The sequence below is a fragment of the Macrobrachium nipponense genome, chromosome 45 (genome assembly GCF_015104395.2).
Source record: "Macrobrachium nipponense isolate FS-2020 chromosome 45, ASM1510439v2, whole genome shotgun sequence".
NCBI lineage: Eukaryota > Metazoa > Arthropoda > Malacostraca > Decapoda > Palaemonidae > Macrobrachium > Macrobrachium nipponense.
This window is the reverse complement of record NC_061105.1, coordinates 3,812,377-3,833,137: the sequence shown is the minus strand read 5'-3', so window position 1 is coordinate 3,833,137 and position 20,761 is coordinate 3,812,377. Positions and strand designations below refer to the sequence as shown.

At 33.9% G+C, this 20,761-nt stretch overlaps 1 protein-coding gene and 1 long non-coding RNA gene across 6 annotated transcripts in view; one reads left to right on the top strand and one right to left on the bottom strand.

The window, feature by feature from the left end:
• Positions 1-11,399, top strand: part of LOC135214299 (MAGUK p55 subfamily member 7-like) — a 43,031-nt gene extending 31,632 nt beyond the window's left edge. For all 4 annotated transcript variants that reach the window (XM_064248450.1, XM_064248448.1, XM_064248447.1 and 1 more), the window contains 5 exons: positions 241-356; positions 1,786-2,031; positions 2,352-2,554; positions 2,715-2,855; positions 3,263-11,399. In XM_064248450.1, coding sequence (XP_064104520.1) covers positions 241-356; positions 1,786-2,031; positions 2,352-2,554; positions 2,715-2,855; positions 3,263-3,439 — 883 coding nt within the window. In that variant the 3' untranslated portion in view covers positions 3,440-11,399. The remainder of the gene's footprint in view (positions 1-240; positions 357-1,785; positions 2,032-2,351; positions 2,555-2,714; positions 2,856-3,262) is intronic.
• LOC135214300 (uncharacterized) overlaps positions 351-20,761 on the bottom strand; it is a 22,698-nt gene continuing 2,287 nt past the window's right edge. The window contains exons 1-4 of one of the 2 annotated variants that reach the window (XR_010314321.1): positions 11,231-11,367; positions 4,545-4,648; positions 1,225-1,383; positions 351-1,020 (exon numbers count right to left, since the gene is read on the bottom strand). This is a non-coding gene — a long non-coding RNA (uncharacterized LOC135214300). Of the gene's footprint in view, positions 1,021-1,224; positions 1,384-4,544; positions 4,649-11,230; positions 11,373-20,761 lie in introns of those variants that run through there. The other variant, XR_010314320.1, reaches the window with a different exon arrangement.

The window sequence follows — 20,761 nt, the reverse complement described above, 5'->3', positions numbered from 1 at the left end:
GTTTCTTCCCACTGGGAGAAGTTTTAAGTTTTCCTCCCATAAGAAGTTTTAGCTTTTGTAATCTTTTTAAAGACTGTTGTCTGATGCTCTTTTTGGTCCTGAAGAAGCTTCCACTGATGTTTTAGTTGCCAAACATGAAGATTTTTTTATAGCAGTATATATATGTACTATACAGCATTTGTCTTACAATAAGTAGTTTTTACTTCTCTTAACGTATCTGGTTATTTGTTTTGTCTGCAGGTGGCAAGCGAGAAGAGAAGGGGATCGTAATATGCGAGCTGGTTTGATTCCATCCAGGCAGCTCCAAGAAAGAAGAATCCTTGCTCAGCGTCAGGAACAGGCGGCGAATGGGCAAAGTGAGTCCATGTACTTGATGTTAGTTTTTTTTTTATGTTCATTGCTGGTGTTTCATAATCATCAGATTTAATTAGGATAACTGGTGCTTTATGTACAGGGACTGCTGTGACCCACTTTGTCTGGGAGTTCTGATGTACAAGCACAGGTAAATGCAGGAACTGACAGCGAGGTTTGTCTTTAGCACTCCGAGCTTGTTTCTTTGTTGACTGGGTCATTTGTCCTTACCAGAACTCTCTGATCAATTATCTTGATGATATTACTGATAATTAACAATTTTATCTTGAGAATGGAGGTTCCATCACCAGAAGCATGTTGACAGAAGCCCCTATGACTCTACTCAAGTTAATCTTATCCAGTGAGGCTGGTTTTCTCCCGACTAGTACTTGCTAGGCACTCTTGTCATGGCTAGCACCTGTTGACTGCTCTACATTGTCGGTCCACTGCTACCTCTCTTGATTTGTGCCTTATTTAACCCTTTTTCTTCTTTTAGTAGCTTTTCAATAATTGTTTATGCAGCAACTAGCAATTTTAATGCCACCTCCGGGTGACCTGGTCTGTTAGCAGTGACCCCTGTGACTAGATCCACATTTTGTCACAGTTTAAAGTGCATACAGATAGACATCATCTCAACAGCTTTCACTTGCCAGCCACTGTAGTTAATACCTGAAAAATATAAAGAATTTTTTTAGGCTGTTTTGCAAAAATCTAATATGCTTACTGTGGAGTAGGATGTAAGTAATCAAAATTGCAAAGGATAAAGCTCACATGTACCTCTTAATTATATTATGAAATTTTATCAAACCATTTTCTTCTAGTAAGTGAAAAAATAAAAATAAAAATTAATAAAAAATGTAAAAGTTTACATACCATGTATTGCATATTGCATTTGATTAAGCTAGTTGCAAAGGTTGATGTTGTCTAAGTTTTCAAGCTCCTGTTTTCAACTATCATTGAAGAACAAATCCTTCAAGAGGGTCCTATTGGTAGTCCTCCTCTATGACTCTGCAGTGGTTTCATTAGGCCATTCTGTAAAAGTGATAATTGAATGTCAGTATACTATATGTGATATGATTAATTAAAGACTATTTAATACAATATGAAAATATTAATTTTGTGATATTATGATTTTAATGCAAACCTTGATATAAATTCACAGGAGACTTTGTTCAACATAGGTGTAAGCTGGACTAATTGTGTTGTCACAATTTGGTAACTGTGCCCTTATTCCATGATACAATATATCTAGATATGTATACTGTGCTTTTCAGCTTTAAAACTTGGGCTAAAAGAATTTTTTTTTAGTAATTATTAATAATGTTAGGTGTAAATTTCTTAGTATGTAGTAGAACATAAGAGACTTTTCGTCTTAAATATCGGAATGGTTGTGTCTCGGATAAAGAACTTTATTTTCTTTCCGTCTTTTTATAGGAATCCTTCCTAAGTCACCAAGTTGTAAACCATCACCGAAAGTAAAAAAAATAATATACGATGCATCTGAAAGTGAGGATTTCGACCGGGAGGAGGTACCAACTTATGAAGAAGTGGCACGTCTCTATCCTCGACCAGGTCTTCCTCGTCCGGTTGTCCTTATCGGTCCTCCAGGCGTTGGTAGGAACGAGCTGAAGCGAAGAGTAATGGCCCTGGATCCCAGTAAATTCCGCACACCTATTCCAAGTAAGATCTTGTTTCAGTGAGAACAATTTTTTTCCCTTGATGAACTCAGCTTTATGAAAACACAGTGCATTCCACAGACGAATATAGAATAATGTCACAGTAACAGATATTGTTGATGTTAAAATTCTTTAGTTTCATTGTCTTTTAAAAACAATGAGAGGCCTTGAATGATTTGTTCCCAGGTTGTTTTTTTTTTGCTGGATTTTCATATGCAAGTTTTTACTTGTGTAGTAAGAGCTAAATGGATTCATTACACATGGATACTGTCAGCATGGCTAATCTTGTGAGCCTCACTGTTAATATTTGTTTTGAATATTCAGTGACTTCTCGGCCACCAAGACATGGTGAAATCAACAACAGAGACTATCAGTTCGTTAGCAGAGACGAACTAGAGGAAGAGGCAGCTTCCGGAACGTTAGTGGAACACGGGGAATTCAAGGGTCATCTGTACGGCACTTCTTCTGTTAATCTCAAATCAATGATCAATGCTGGATATGTAGTGTTGATTACTCCTCATTACCAGGTAAGGGAGTCAGTCATTATTATTTTTATATTTATGCTAATAATCATGCCGACAACTGCAATGACAATAATGTATAACCTCAAACAAGGATGTACAAAGTTATGTATTGGGATGATTTTATTATTCCCTCCTAATTAAATTTAATATTTTTAATTGCTAGGCTCTCAAGTACCTGAGAACAGCAGAGTTCAAACCATACGTGATATACGTCAAGCCTCCTACCCTAGCCGTGCTCAAGGAAACAAGACAGGCAGCGCATGCGCGGTCAACATTCGACGAAAATAATTCGAGAGGATTTACGGTTAGTATCTGGACTACAGGGTCTTTTTTTTTTTTTGGGGGGGGGGGGGGGGGGGCACAAGATTTCCGCTCTGGGTCTGTTGTTGGGAGCCTGGTGTTCATTGTTTTATTTAAGAGTATATATAAAATTGCTAATATGTACTGTAAATTTGTTTTTATGTTCATGTTGAGAGGGCTCTTGAAAACTTCTTGGTTTATTTGATTTTGGTGACTCATTTTGGATATTTTGTAGAGGCATGTACAGTAACAGCACCATGTGCTTAGTAGACATGGAAAAGAAACATTTGCTGTATATGCTCTTGTGTGACTTCAGTTGGTAGACTATCAAGTCAAGCGATTTTTGAAATTTCAGTTGGTGATGATCCAGAATTTTCTCCCGGTGTTTTTAGAATGCTTTTCATATTTCAGGAAGAAGAGTTCAAAGGCATGCTGAAAGCAGCCGCAAGAATTGAGTTCCACTACTCTCACTGGTTTGACGAAATCATAGTCAATGACGAATTGTCTTCTGCCTTTGAGCGTCTGGTCTCTGCCGTAAACAAAGTGGAAACGGAACCGCTGTGGGTGCCAGCGTCCTGGGTGCAATAATGGAGTGTAATCCGATGCTCATATCTAATCATTTCTTCTCAGTTCAGCAATAAGATCTTTTCTTTATGCACTACTACGGTTAACAGAGAATAGTACAGTTTTTGCTGCGCTCGATAAGGAAACTTCGTCGCCGCAGTCAACGGAAAACTTGACCGTGAAATAGGACACGCCATTGTTATTCAAGTCATGTCGTGATAGATGATGCAACCAGCGCCAACACAGATCCTTATTTTTGTTTTGTGCCTTTCTTTTTTTAATAAAAGAAAAAAAGATTCGTAGAAGAACAGAAGATTGATTCCTTCTGATTGTTGTTGTAGAACTCGCCTAGTCATCAAGATTCTCATAGGAGATTTTGCAGTTGAAAAGGGGTTTTATATGAAAGGAATAACTGGAATCACTCGGTAGGTTGTGGTTACTTTAGCCTCTGTGTTCATCTGAAGTCTTATAAAAAAGCCAGGTACGTACTTTCTTTCATTTTAGAATTACTCTCAATTCTGGCAAAGTAAAGTTATCTCGTTTATATATTGATGATTGAATAAAATGTTTAGCTTACAGTTTACAATTTTAGGGACAATTTTGATTACATATACCAATTAACTCTAATATTGATAGCTTAGACGAAGTAATGGCCCATTGAACATTTTTTTTTGTATGACAAAGTAATGGCCCATTGAAAAATTTTTATATAACAATGTGCAGAATAATAACTATGAAATTTTTAATGAATAATTTTATTCAGTGATATTGCAAAATGACGGTAAGACTTGTAGCATATAAAGTTTAAAAAAATAGTTTTCAACTAATTATACAAGTTACTTTGCAGAAAGGGTAATTCACACAATACTTTAATAACTTCCACAACTAAATCTACTGTATTTTTAGGAGTATAAATTTATTACTAGTTAAATCATTAGTCTACTGACTGATTCCAGTTTGTCAAAGTTAGGATATCATTCCATTAACTGACCCTCCAGTGCTGTACAGGACCTTGTAAGAAATTAAAGAGTGATTATCAAAAGTTGTAAAAAGATAAACATTGATACAAGTGAGAGAACGAGCAAGTGGCATTCCACAGTAGTTTAAGATAAAAACGAAAGAGTCCCACCTGTATTACAGAGAAAACGTAAACCGACGAGTCGAAATTGTAGGTTGTAAGATGTGAATCAAATATTTTGGAGCTTGATGAGTATATCACTGTATGTCTTCATCCTGTAATAAAATACTGTATAGAGATTATAAATGTAATTATTGCATGTTACTGGCTCTATTTCTTAAAAGCCATTCAAAGGATTTGGCTTCATTAAATTTTGACATTTTTTCTCTATCCCCCTCCACATACCAGGGAGGGTAACCCTTTCTCTACGCCCTATTTGTAAACACCTTGAGATATGTTTTAGTGGATGACTACCCCCCTTTTCCCTCCCTCCCACTTTCCCTGAAATTTATATTGTGCCTCATATCTATATTGTGCTGATTTTTCCTAGAAGTGTGTGTGTGTGTGTGCGCGCGTGTGTAATTTGGGAGAATGGCAACTGATGCATTATACTGTTCAAAGCACATTGATTCACCCCAGTGGCTGCATTTAAAAGTATTCATCTTGGTTCTTTAATGTCGAGTTATTTATTATTGTTATTACTGTTTAAGATACCTCACCACACAATAACATTGTCTCAGTGTTGCGTCATTAATAGACTGGTTTCTTTTTGTACCTCTGTAGTGTATGAATGAAAGTGTGTGTGTGTATGTGTGTGTGGGTACTTGCATTTTATCAACAAAGATGATATGCTAATTGGGATAGTGTTACTATACTAATCCATTTTGTGTACAAAATGCTGGCATTGTACATCATTAGACAGATACTATGGCTTTGATTTCGTGTATAATTTACTACTGGAGTACATTATGTAACCCTTGCTGTGTCATGTAATTTTTACATTTCTTTCGTGCAATTTGAATGTTCTCTCGTTTCATTTTCTCATTGCTGTCGCAACACAAATATATATATATATAGATCTGCCTAATTAGCAATACTCAGACCTCCTCAGTCATCGCTCTAGTCGTACAGTGTATGTGGGTATGCTCTTGCACGAAGAACGTAACAAAAAGATGCTTTGCCCCCCCTGTGTATCATATAAAAAGTGGCAATAAATGATGTTGTGGCAGCTGGTAAACAAGAACCAAGTTCAAGTAGGTGCTTTGAAGTCAACAAGGTTTGGTTGTCAACTTCCTTGTGGGGAAGCACGTGCACAGTGTAGAAGATTTAAGAGGTATAGATTTTTCATACATTCCTTAATATATTATATGTACTGAAGCATATATAAATATATATACATACCATACATATATATATAGTCATAACCATATATTTTTTAGCATGTTTTCATCCAGTTGAAGTCATTTAGAATTTAAGTAATGGTTTAATAGTACTATAATGTGTTCATTGTGCAGTAGGTTACTATATGGCATATAAATGAAAGGTGTGGTCATTCTTCAGGCACTTTGTTCATTCTCGTCTGACGAATTCTTGTTGCAATTTTGTTTGACTCAATTGCAATTTTTGTAGGAATGGTAATGTTTAGGGGTTAGTGAGAGACAAGGTTTTCAAGATAAGGAAACATCTGATGGAGAAGGACAGCCTTTTTGCTTTAGAATTTGGTTTCCTTTATGATAGGGGTGTTACATCAAATATGATTTCACGTCAAGATCTTCCGCAAGCAGCTGTCTTAAGCTGTGCCTTTTTATATATATATACGCATATGTTATTTCAAATTAATTTTCATAATTTCTTAAGACCGAGAAAGCTTCTCATCTTTCCTCTTTTTCTCCTCTATCTAAAACTTCATCTGGAGATGTTCTCAAAGTCAGTGTTTGTTCCCTTTGTACATAAATCAGAATCTCGTGTACTGATATATATATATATATGTTATTGGATTAAATTGTTTTGAAATCCTGGACTCTTGGAAGTACAAAGGATAGAAAAATATTTGGAAATAAAAATTGTTTTCTTTCACAGCACATTGATGTACTGTACTGAACCTTCCACAAAAGTAGAATTGCTGTATCCAATATAAAAACAAAATTACAATATGATTTCCTGACAATCTCTTGACTTTAGTATGAAAAGTACTCTTGAAACTAGTTGGAAATAGATTTTACAGATTAATGCAAAGTAAAGTAACAGTGGGTAACACCTCAACTCTGCTATCATGAGATGACAATGAATTATAAATTTTGCACGGGTGTGGGGCTACTGAAGTACAAAGTAATGCATAGCCTAGAGGGTTTGGGCAAATGACAGGTTTGTAAGGTGAGACAGAAATGCGGCTTAGAAATGTGTGTCATTTTAGACGCGTCGTGTAGTCGGAGCTGTGGGAGTATGTCTCATGTCTGTGCCCACTGGAAAGGGGTAATTATCACATTCCTAAATACATCATTACTTTGTATATTCCACGTTTTTTTTTCTAAACAGTACCAGCAACATGTTTTTCGAACAGCTGTATTTCTTTGTTCTTTATTCTCTGCAATGTGGATGTTTCATCAACTATTTCAACATCTCTAAAATTAATAACGTTTTTTCAGCTGTCTCTATACCACTGAATTAATATTCTTTAACATTGTTTTCTTACACAAAAAGTGTTTTGAGGATATTTTTTTTAGGTTACTCTTGATGAAACAGGATTCGTTTGCTCACTATCTCTTAGAAAGGTCCCATCTTCCCCACTTTCTCTTTCTCTCTCCCTCTCTCTCTCCCACTCTCTCTTTCAAAAACTGTCCACTTGTTTCCCTTCCCTCCCTCTGTCACAAGAACTGTCTAATTTTTTATTTGTGTGAGCAACTATTCAAGAGTAGATTTGCAAAAGCAATGGCTTCACCATTCTACAATATTCAAGAGCACAAAAATGTACTGAAGGAGAGCACAGCAAACAACTAATGTATGTCATATATTATAAAAATAATTTCTAATCATTACAGGACCTTAACTAAAAATGCAGATCTTGGACAATTTGCTAATTGTGATTTTTGCAAATATGAGAAGAGATAAGCTAATTTTAAGTGATTTTAGACAGGTTTAGTCAATATTTTTTAATTAGATTAGATGAGGTGTCAATCAAGAGAGAGACACCATTCAAGTTGAACTGTTTAAAGTACGGTATTTCAAATAGTACACAAATTAGTGAAGTGTGAAACAAACTAAACGGTAATTGCAAGTACTATTCTTAAAAATTACAATTAACATTTAGGAACAGAATACAGTTAAATAAGGTGTCACAGTAAAAAAAAAAAAACATTAAAAGTGAATTCAGAGACGGTATTAACCAAAACCTCATACAAAGTACGTAGCATAATTTTAAATTTAATCAAGTAAAATAGAAATAAAATTGTTGGTACACAAATCATTTCTACATTTAGCTCCTAAAATAAGAGAGGAAAGTATATGCTGTTGTGGAATTCTCACTTGGAAAAGTTTATGTAACTTTTGTGATTCTATCAAGCATATCCTGTGAGTTGCTTTTAAGTAAGAGGAAATATATTGCCCTAAAGATAACACATAACAGCAAGTCACTGCCTTTATAACATATGCTCTATAATTATAGTAGTAAGCTTAGACCACTGATGCTTCCCACTTGTTCTGTATAGTTATGTTTTAGTCTGTTGCCAAATTTTGAGGTTTATTTTGCATTTTTGGTCATTTTATATTTAGTTTCTGAGGAGGATTCCTATGTTCCTTAGAAGAAAACTATGAATTCCACACAATGTAAATTTGAAGGGTTACGATGTTTCAAATTATCATATTCTTTTGAAAAAGGAATTTTGAGTCAATAGCTCCTGTAGGTTTGTTCCAGATAAATAGAGGTTTATTCTTCTGCATAATAATGATAGTAAAACCTTGCGTTTCATATCAACTGACAACTGTCCTGATTATTATTAATGGTGTACTATCTGTTTAAGGTAGGATATACAAGTGTCTCCAAATATGTATTGGGGAAAGCTGACCAAAATCACTATAATGAACATTCCATAAACATTCCTTCCTAAAATCAATAGATGAATGATTGAGTTTATAAACTGACGGGAACTTGACCCATAATCCTAAACTACCCTTTCAGGTGCTGTATGCATCTATACCAAAAGCAATTTAGTACAGTACAGGATATATATGTGCACACAAAACATTATAAACAACAAGCTGTAAGATATTCATCTTCAGTAAGAACAATCCGATGATGGAGGCAAATTAAAACCACAATACATACAATTATCACATTCCGCAGTGCTACAGAAAGAATGACCGAAAGCTAAAAATTGTACTATATTTGAACTAAGGGTTATAACCTACGTACTTGGGGTGCAGATACATAACAATTACCACACAAAACTTGTTCCCTTCAAAACCAAGTGTTAATTCTCACTCACACACATATTCCTTTAATGAATGTTCAAAATTTTTATTTGATGCAATAACTGAATTTGTATGAGGCTGTGGTATTCGGAATATTATACAAGTATAATTTTTCTTCCATTTTAAGAATGAAATCTCTGGATCAGTTGTACGGCAGTTAAGGTTTTAATCTTGGTGATTTTGAAAGACAAACAATCATTACTATGAAATCTAAGGCAAAGTTTCCAAGATAAAGAAAACAGTTTGCATAATGTATTTGGCAATTTGTGAATTAATAAATCAAACTAGAATACACGTTGAATATACAGTCGTACTGGTATATACTGTTCACTACTATCCCTTTATATATATGTACTCATTTTCAAACTTACTGTTTTGAGCATGCCAGTATGGGAGAAAGTATTGCACTGCAATATGCTGAGAATGAATATATAAATACTAAACTTTTAACTGTGTATAGTTTTGTTTAAGGAGTATGCTACATGTTTTGAAGTACATTTGCATTTTTTATGTGCCCAGATCGAACAGACCTCTGCAAAGTTGAAAACAGTTTGAGGATGTTTTCATGAAACAAACCATACCTCTATAAAAATGATATTTTAATCAATAGTACTGGTTAAGAAGCTGATCCACAGATTATCTCTCAGACATCGGATAAAATTGCAGAGTGACTGCCAATGTCAGGTCTTTAACAATACTAAAATGTGGAGGTGAATGTTAGTTTTTGCACCATGATTTGTATGATCTTGACATGACTAGAATACCCATTAAGTTAGTATATCTTTGGACCTTAGATACTTAATCTTATTATGAACTCTTCTGTTACCTAGGTTCTTTGAATGTATAGTTATTACAGGACGCAGAAGTTCGGAATGTGATGTGACAGAAGGGGAACTTTACAATGGACAAGTCTAGTAGAACTGATTTCTGTACTAAGGTGTTAAGTGTAATGTTTTAAAATTTATCATAAGTTTGCTTTAAAAGGCATCCCAATCTTCTAAGTCATTTGAAATATTGTGTGTGAAGTGGAATATGTGCTATGTCACTGGTACCAATAACATGCTTGACAACGTACGTACAACGTAAGGCAAGGCAAGGGACTGGTCAGGCTACGAAGGCAAATTTGAACCGACGTATAAATTATCAGAATAAGACAATGTTAACCCTGTCCTTGAATGAAGTACAGTGCAAGTTGCAGGGCCATACTTTTGTTCTGATGAATATTTCTGGTGGCAAGTGTGTCTTCCCCAATTAAATCCAGACGTCACTAATTGCTGCCTACAGCTTTTTCATGTTATGTTTGCCAATGGCCTTGGAACTCTGACTTTCAGTTAATCATTAGCAATCTCCCTTGTACATGAAGGGGCTGATACAGAAGCCATGCTTATTACAACTGATAACTACCTGGAAGAAGAATAAAAGTATCAAATATAAGGAACCCAAGTTTAATGGTGCAACATTGTGGTTGTTCATATACGTATTTATTTTTTAAATTTTGGCTGTACTGAGAACACTCATGAACAAATCTCTCTCAAATTGTAAATGGAAGTTATAGTTATAATAGTTTTACAGGAAGTAATTGTAGAAATATACTTAGATGAATGATTAACATGTTCTTATATGAAAGTTACAGTGTACTCGAGTGATTGTTAGTGATCATAGCTTATTTCTCAAAGGAGCTGTGATCAGGATAAAAGATGTTAAATGTATCTCTGGACATTAGAAAAGCCTTGACCTAAAAAGACAAATGTACACTAGAGATTACTGGCGATTTATCAGTTTAGTGTTCAACAAATTGCTTAAAAACCATTAAGGTTCTGAAGTATATTGGTATCTAAGGGTTGAGATGATCTTTTGTCCAAAAACTCTCTTGTTGGCTATTTCAATTAAGCAGGAAATCACTGTGACATCTGATAGTCAAAATCCAAATGATATAACTATATCTGCAGTGTACTAAACCATTTCACTAGTACTCTGCCACCTTTGTGACAAATCTTCCTCTTACACTGCATTTCTGTATTAATACAGGCTTCATTTTCTTCCAGTCTGAAATCCTGAATCTGTGTTCCTAGATCTTGCCAATGGTTTCCTCAACTGGAGAATCAAGAATTTTTTTGTTTTTAATAAGTGCAATTTTTATACCCTGGTTTGTGTCATTGCACTTGAGATCTGTGGACATATTATACCTAGTTTTCCCAGTAGTAGTGTTGATAATATACGTATTTATGACCTGTTACTTGAAAAAGGAGTGTCGACATTTATGGAATCCCTTGTGTAATAATTTTAACCTAAGTGATGTTTGGTGGGTAAGCAACTGAACTGACATTGTATACCTAGTCATTACCAACACCTAGATTCTCTTTATGACTGTTGATATATTAGTACTGTACCTGTTTTTGTTAATACATATACTGATTACAAGTTCTTGTTATGTAATCTTGATCATTGTTTGTGGTACCTGATGAGTACTGATGATATTCGAGAGAGTATCGTTGGTATTCACCAATTTGATAAAACTGCTCTTAGGTGCACCTGAAAAATAAAAGTAATGAAATATTCTGTACTGTATATTGATATTCCATAACAACCCATTCTACTTGCCTCCATTGACATATCAGCACTAAATAATCATGCAGTCCTGTGTGTTCAGTGATTATTCTCTCACCAATGTGTTTTAAAATATGTGCAAGATGATCTTAAGTTATAATATTTTCTGGGGTTAGGCTCTGAGCACCTCTTGGGTTCTGGTTCAAGTTCCAAGCAGCTGATTCCTGTTGTGCTCGGTAAAATACTTTGCCAGAGCCAGAAATTCTAAAAAAAAAATTGGGCCAATCATCTATGTGCAATGCCTGCATATCTCACAAATGTAGACACGACAATATACTGTACTGTGGACCTTTTTATTTACTAGTATACTTATTGGAAAATTTTTCAGATATGATATAAAGCGAAATGAAAAGTTTTTTCTTCAGTATACACATCCAAATTAATATTTTGTTTTTTTAAACGTACAAAAGGTATGGATGAGGTATTTTGTCCATTTTTCCTATCTAATGAACCAGTCGGTAAAACTAATGATGATTAACTGGGAGATATGGCTTCCTTACCAAGAGTTTGTAGACTTACTATACTAAAATATGTTCATTAAAATATTCTTTTCATATAACAATTAAGACGAGGCTACTAAAAATCAATTACCAGCAGGGGTACATACACAGATGCAATGGATACATACATTAACAGCTGTTTATATTTTTGTGCTAATGGTTTGGTATGCATACCACACAAACCATTGCCTCCGAATCCAGTTTGAAGTTTGTGACCAAAGACAATGGTTTGTGTGCATGAACAAAATTTATATATATTATCTCTGAGTTAATGACAATGCTTTTAATCAAGTCCTTTACTAAGAATACAATTTCCTTATATCTCTCTCATGAGAATACTAAAAAAACTTAAAATACTAATGTGTAAATTCATTAAACATTGAATTTCTTTGGTAGATGCTATGATTCACCCAAGATCATTACGGAATGTTACTTTGTTCAAATCTGTTCAAAAATTATAGCACTAACAAGGTTCTGTTAGAATTTAACTGCCAAATTTATAGCAATTTGCTGGGATATGGCAATAACAAAATAATTTTTAAATATTGCAACTGCTCTGAAAACTGTTAAAATATTCTCTTAATAATCACCTTTAACTTCAGATGAAAATACAGTATAGGTACTATATCTTTTCATTTTACAGTTACGCGTTTGTTTATTTCTGTATGCATGTAATTTTGCCTTTCACATACATTGTAATTATGAGATGGCTTATTGTATGGTATTGAGAATGTGGATGTCAGTGGGTACTCGGTTTAAAATCAATTAATAAAACAGAAATCTAAATGTATGAGAAGCTGTTTATGTTGGTGGGCAATATGGCAAGTATACAATATGAGAATTCATGATTTTCTAAAGGATATTAATCAATCTACATTGTAAAATCCTGCTTTCCCTCTTGTCGTGAACTACTGTATGTGTGAATAATGGCTTTGAGATTTATCAGAATATCATTGTGATACAACAAAAGGTATATACGTATAGGAGTTTCTTGGAGAACATACTGCATTACATAACAGTACTGTACTTATATCCACATCATAAATGAAAATAAATGCACAGTATACAGTAGGCCTTTAACCCTTTTGACCTGAAGCAGTACTGGTTCCAGAACTTTTTAGCCTTGGTACAGTTTGCCTCCAGTTCTCAGCAAGTCTTCCAGGGATGAGATTGATAGCCTGCGTCCTTCTCTAGCATGGCTGTAACCCACAGCAGCTGAGCAACTATCAGATAATTCACCACTCAGCTCAACGGCATACACTATTTCTTAAAAAATGTCTTGTGCGTTTCGACATGCTCGGGAATCAGGCTGATTTAGTACTTCAGTGAGCACCTGGTTGTTAGTCTACTGTGGTGAACCCACACACAGCGCAGGAGGGCATGGTGCTAGCAACCTCGTCCCATAAAACTTGCCAAGAGCTTAAATTTGAATGACTCCCTTATGGAAAAGGCCACGAATCAGTGAAATGTATATGAAAATATGTAGATGTCGTAATTGTTTTTTGCATTTTATACTATTTTCCTTGTTTTAGTTTGTCTTGCTTCTTGTAGTAAATACCCATGACTAACTATTGGCGAACTTCCATTATTATTATTTATAATAATATAAATGTCTTCAAGCAAAATTTCTTTGATCACATGACACTCAAAATATGTGACATTCTACATTGTTAATTACGTGATTATATGTGATTATAATTGTTTCTAATACAGATAATAATGTATTTCTATATTTTTCATAAATTTAATTGTGATAGTCATTGTACAATAGTATAACAACATTCCACTGTAATTTTATTTAATGTTATGCTTTTCTGTTGACTGGGTAGCTTATATAAAAATAACATCATTCATTTAAGCTTAGATTAGGCCAGTCTTATGCTAGCTCAGTGGTAAGGTTCTTGATGGGATAAAAAGTCTGGTATGGACTTCTGGACTCTGGCTAACCACTCAAGACAAGATATAGACTAAGGAAAATTACATTTATCCATCATAACCTCTTCTGAGTAACACGAGTTCGAAAAAAATTCCGTTATTTGATGCATTACAGTGTTTTTTTAAATTCATGATTTTTTCGTTCTTTGCGAATGTTAAACCTACTAAGTGTACCGGAAGCACTAATGCATTAAAATAACATAGATAACAAAGACCACCACTGTTTTATTATTGGAAGAAAAACGGGGCAAGTGCTTGTAAAAAAAATGAAAAAAAAAAAAATGGAGGTTCCGCATAGGCAAATCATTTTGCCTGTATTTTCTATTACAACTTTTATTATTATTTTCCATCCTATTCATTTCTTATTGTTCTCTCGTACGAGTTATTCTAATTCTTGGCCTAACTAATTCAGCTTGTCTCCTTAAAGCTAATGATACGGGTACCTAAATGATACAGGTAGTAATGAAGGCCTATACTACCTATGATTCACAATGCCACAGGCCTACTTCACTATCCCTTACTTGTTCTTCATATTACGAGTTATATACAAGTTTTCATAACTGTATCATTCATTGACCGTGTCGCTATGTCAAATAGCCATTAAACAGGCATTACAAAAAAAGGACTGAATGATTAAAATAACCTTAATTTCCACGAGGAATATTCTTATTGCTTAAACATAACTTGGTTAGCAAGTAGGACCTTTTTTTTTTCTTTTAGGCCTATGTTACTTTTCCTTGTTATTTATAGAAAAATACTTATGTTAATTGATTTTTAAGAGGGGCGCATATAAGTTTCAGGGAATAATGCAAAATAATTAACAGCTTATTACGTTAAATGCGCAACAATCTGTCTAGATGCCACAAAGTCAAATGTTTAAGATTACTGGTATTTCTGTAATGATTTCTTTACTGAAGAATACGTTCTCCTTAGTAAAAAAAAAAAAAAAAAATACTGGCTAAGACACCACTACTTTACTTTATGACTATTTTTTTTTTATGTTATCTATGAAGATTTACATGCAGATATTTCCGGTCTGTTGTGTGCAATGTCTGCATAAGTCTATACTCGGTTGCGCAATCTCACGATATATGTCTTAGGTGGTTTGCGCGATCTGCAAATTAAGTGTGGCTGGTTTGTGTATATGAAAGTGTATATTTCCTTGTGTTAACGTATTCACTGCTGCCATATCCAAGTTATTTCCCTTTGCTTTTCGGGAGAAAGGATTCAAAGGGGTCTTTGTTGTATATCCCAAAATGGGTTACTGTTGGCTAAGTCTCCCTCTCTCCAGAAGTTGCCATCTTGGAGGACTGCAAAGTCTGTACAGGTCTGAACAATCATTAACATGAAATTTCCCGCAAATATTCACCAATTTAAACAGCTCCGGGGGAATAAGATTAACTTGTGTTAACTAAGAAACATTCTTTGTTAATTAAAACAATTCTTTTGCTCTGATATTCATTTAGAAAAAATTATTCATTCACTGGCTGCATTAACATATATGCACACAAGGGAATAGCAAATGCCTTATTAACACTGTCATTAAGGCTAAATGAAACTCGCCCCGTTCATGTATGGCTTCAATTCAGCTTATGTGACATGGATAGCTCACAGTACTAGACTTATGTTGGAGAATATTATCTTCTTTAGCACCTATTAACCCAATAGATCGACATATGCTGTTCTTCGCTCCAAAACTAACTGTGGTTGGCCATTGTTAGTCATATATATATATATATATATATATATATATATATATATATATATATAATATATATATATATATAAACAAGAAAGGGCATATGGAACACTCGCTAGCAGCTGCTCATGCTGTTACCGAGCCACATAGCCATGTTGCCGTACACCGATCTCATTAACTTTGTTTAATAATTGTACTACAAACAACTTGAGTTTGTTTCATGTCACGCTGGGGCTACATGTACAGTTGTTTTATAATTAAGACAGTAATCAATGCCATATAAATAGATTGTAAAAAAATATTAGACATAAGTATTAAGTGATTTCCCATTTGTGTAAAAACTTCTCCATTACAATTGTTCTATGAACTCAAGTTACTTTTCAAAATGAGAATTTCTGTGATTATCTTTCAATTTGAATTGGTTACTAGTGATGTTTTGTGTACTTTGTATCATCAAGCTATATATTACTTAGGATTATGGAAGGTTTAATGTACTGTTTGTTACGACTGGTTGAAGTTTAGCAAAAAAACCGAATCATAGTCAATTTTTATATATATCTGGAGTACAGTATTATAATGTGTATGTACATACAATGATGTAGCTGTAATTAATTAGTGGACAAGGTAATGATGAAGGGATATTGATGAACATAGATAACTGCAGTTGTTACAGTTGTTGTGCCTGGTATAGGCCTAACAGTGCAGGTGGTACTGCGCCTGGTATATTAGGCTCAACAGTGCCAAAGAGTTCAGAACCGGGATACATATATTAAAGAATAATTATTAATACCCGTCTAATAAAGAAAAACTCAAGAGCAATATGTCTTGGAGACTGATTTCCGTTAAATGATTATTAAATATATAATTCCCCCACTATTCCTAAGTGTCCACAAGATGTGTTCAATTTTATACAGGATTAGTCAGTCAGGCGTTGTGTTCAAAACTGGAGTTTCCCGTTGTTTACGAATGGTATATTTATTGCTGTTGAAAGTAATAGTTCGTAGCGTAGATTACTTTCATTTCATTCATGGAATCAATCATAATTTCTCAATTTGACTGTAGTACGTCGAGTGTGTCGTACAGAAATATTCATGGTTGGTCAATCCTAGAAAGATATAATTCTTCCATCTTTCAACACCCGTTTTCTTTTCAAGTTTCTATTCTTTAAAAAAACAAACTCCTTTTTCTCCTCAACTTTTTTCAATGGCATTTCGACCTCCCGCTATTTTGAAATGATTTCAGACTTTTATTAAACAAGTCATCATTGTAAAGCTTCGTTTCTGTTGAGTTTTGAAGTAATATATATCTGCTGCGTCTTCTGCTTTGAAGACTTACAAAGCAACCGTATGACTTATTATGGTTTATTTTTGTCGTCAACATTATGTCTTGCAATAATTTTTCATCATAAATGTTCCGTTTTCATCTCTTTACCAATGATTTTTTTTCATTAAAAATATTCTTTCGCTATCTACAGTCATTCTCCACTACAAATATCATCATGTGCAATGATTTTCCATAACAAATATTCCGTTACCTACAATGATTTGTCATTATAAATGCTCTGCTGTTACCTGCAATGATCTGTCATAATGAAAAGAAAGCACTTCTGTAATAATAATGCTGTTAACACACTCAAGCTGAACTTGTATAATGTACGATAATGTCCACCAAACATGGCCGCGTGGCTGATATAATGAACTCTTAAAGCGCATTGTATACCATAACGTTTGATGTTTTTTCCAGTTACCTGAATTTCAGTCTCTTAGTTGGAGTCGACATTTAAATAAAATAAAAAAATTACGATATTAAAATTGTAATCCTGTACAGTACTCATACCTAATAAAATAATTAAGCTATGATGTCATTATCTCACCTCTTTTTTATGATGATTAATTGTGTTTCTGCTTTGTATTTAACTGCCGTAGGCCTATGTACACACTAAAAGACTATAGGCATACCTACGTCTGGCATAGGCCTATGTAAACTAATGACTATACCTATATCTATCACAGAACTATGCAAATATTAAGCGACTAGGCATACCTATGCCTGACATATGTCTATGTACACGCTAAAAGACTAGACATACTCATGTATAACATAAAAGCCCTATGTAAAACACTAAGAGGCCTATGTAAATACTAAGATACTAGACATGCCTACGTCTAACATAGGCCTCGATGAAAAAACACTCAAAAGACTTTAGACATACATATGTCTAACATAGGCATATGCAAACGCTAAAAGACTATACACATCAGACGTAGAACTTGGAAATTCTCTCTCTCTCTCTCTCTCTCTCTCTCTCTCTCTCTCTCTCTCTCTCTCTCTCTCTCTCTCAATTATTAATAAACCCACTGGAATAGCGACCGAACACAGGAACCTGGCGTGTGCTCAGACCTATAACTACGTCCCAACCTTGCAGATTAAAAAATGAAACTCTCTCTCTCTCTCTCTCTCTCTCTCTCTCTCTCTCTCTCTCTCGTATTAATTAATTCCCAATCTCTCTCTCTCTCCTCTCTCTCCTCAGTTATACATTACCATGCTCCTCTCTCTCTCTCTCTCTCTCTCTCTCTCTCTCTCTCTCAATTATTAATAAACCCAATGACACAGAACAATGGCGAGTACTTAGACCTATACGTCCCAAACTCTCTCTCTCTCTCTCTCTCTCTCTCTCTCTCTCTCTCTCTCTCCACCAGTCCTCCTCTTCTTCCTCCTCCTCTATCCCTAGACCCTCTCTCGTATTCCCAAAACTGATTTATTTTATGTGTATATCGCCGGTATGCGGCAAACCGCAAAAATCCTGCTTCATCTGTTAGCTGCGGGCAGGAGCACCACCAGCAGCCGCCATAACCCTCCCCGGACCTCGACAAGGCTTGGCTAGTTTGCCTTAGTATCACAGTCAGCATTACGCCCTTCTATACATATTTAGTAGTTCAATGGACGTCAGGATAGACTTTGAGCTTCCAGAATTGTGTGTATTTGACAGACATTTCGAGAGAGTTCCGTCAAAATGAATAAAAAGTGCGCTTTGTCCGGTTTCTGGTCTCTTGGAAACGTGAAACTTGCAGATGCTCGGTGCACAAAGAATAGGCTGCACTTTGTTCGTTAAATGGCGTTTATACTTCTTACGTCCACTTTTATTATCGATTTCACCAATGGATGGGCATTATTTTGGCGCCCTTCATTCTTCTATTCGACAAATTCTCTCTCTCTCTCTCTCTCTCTCTCTCTCTCTCTCTCTCTCTCTCTCTCTCTCTTACAATAAGCTCTTTTCCTTTACTCGTTAACGTTAGTCTCAACCACCAGTATGCTAGCTTGATTGCAGCCTTAATTATTTAAAAATAAACAAATAAATAAAAACTTTTAAGAAAATGATAATGTAAGAACACAAACTCAAACTTAAAAGTAATTAAGCGTAAAATGTATGAATGAGTATGACCCTTTGCAACGGCGCTCCACAAACACACGTAGGCCGTCATATATATAAAGAGATTCAGCTAAATTTCAAAGTTTTTTTGAAAGATTCAACTATTTATTAAACGTTTTTAAAAGATTCAGCTAATTTTTAAACGTTTTTAAGAGAGATTCAACTAATTCTTTAACGTTTTTTAAAAGATTCAGCTAATTTTAAAACGTTTTTAAGAGAGATTCAAGTAATTCTTTAACGTTTTTAAAAGATTCAGCTAATTTGTAATGACTTTTTAAAAAGGGATTCAGCGAAATCTTAAAGTTTTTAAGTGATTCAGCTAATTTTCAAACGTTTTTAAGATTCAGCTGATTTTTAAACGGTTTAAAAAAAAGAGATTCGGCTAATTCTGAAACGTTTTTAAGAGAGATTCGGTTATTTCTAAAACGTTTTAAAAAGAGATTCAGCTAATTTTAAACATTTCTAAAAAGAGATTTAATTAATTTTTATACGTTTTTAAAGAAAGAGATTCAGCTAATTGTTAAACGTTTGTTAAAAGATTAATAGAGATTCAGCAAATGTTTAAACATTTTTAAAAAGAGAATAAGCTAATGTTTAAACGTTTTTAAAAGATTCAGCTAATTTTTAAATGTTTTATAATAAGAGATTCAGCTAATTTTTAAACGTTTTTAAAAAGAGATTCAGCCATTTTTAAATGTTTTATAAAAAGAGATTCAGCTAACTTTTAAAAGTTTTTAAAAAGAGATCCAACTATTTGTTAAACGTTTTTAAAGAAGATTCAGCTAATTTTCAAGCGTTTTAAGAGAGATTCAGCTAATTTTTAAACGGTTTTAAAAACAGAGATTCAGCTAATTTTGAAACGTTTTTAAGAGAGATTCGGCTATTTTATAAAGGTTTTAAAAAGAGATTCACCTAATTTTCAAATTTTTTCAAAGAAAGAGATTCAGCTAACTTTTAAAAAAATTTTAAGGAAAGGGATTCAGCTAATTTTAAAACTTTTTAAAAAGAGATTCAGCTAATTTTCAAACGTTTTTAGGAGAGATTCAGCTAATTTTCAATGTTTTTAAAAGAGATTCAGCTATTTCTAAACGTTTTTAAGAGATTCAGCTAATTTTTAAACGGTTTTAAAAGAGATTCAGCTAATTTTTTTTTAAAAATGAGATTCAGCTCATTTTAAACGTTTTTTAAAAGATTCAGCTAATTTTTTATTTTTTAAAAAGAGATTCAGCTAATTTTTAAATGTTTTTAAGAGATTCAGCTAATGTTTAAACGGGGTTTAAAAGAGATTCCGCTGATTTTTGAACATTTTTAAAAGATATTCAGCTAATTTTAAAAGTTTTTAAAAGATTCAGCTATTTTTTAAACATTTTTAAAAGCGATCCAGCTAATTTAAACATTTTAAAAAGAGATTCAGCTAATTTTTGAATTTTTAAAAGCGATTCAGCTAATTTATAAATTTTTAAAAAAGAGATTCAGCTAATTTTTAAATGTTTTTAATTCAGCCAATTTTTAAATTTTTTTAAGAGATTCAGCTAATTTTCAAACGTTTTTAAAAGAGATTCAGTTACAGGGATCTATAATCAAGTAAATGTGAATATATTTATGCGCGACACAAGCAAAATATATACGAAGGACATTCCTCAATCTTCATCAACGCAGCCAATCACTAATAATGACATTCTAGTTACTAATAATGACGTTATAACTACAGATGCAAAACAGTTACATAAAACTAACAACGAACTTCCCT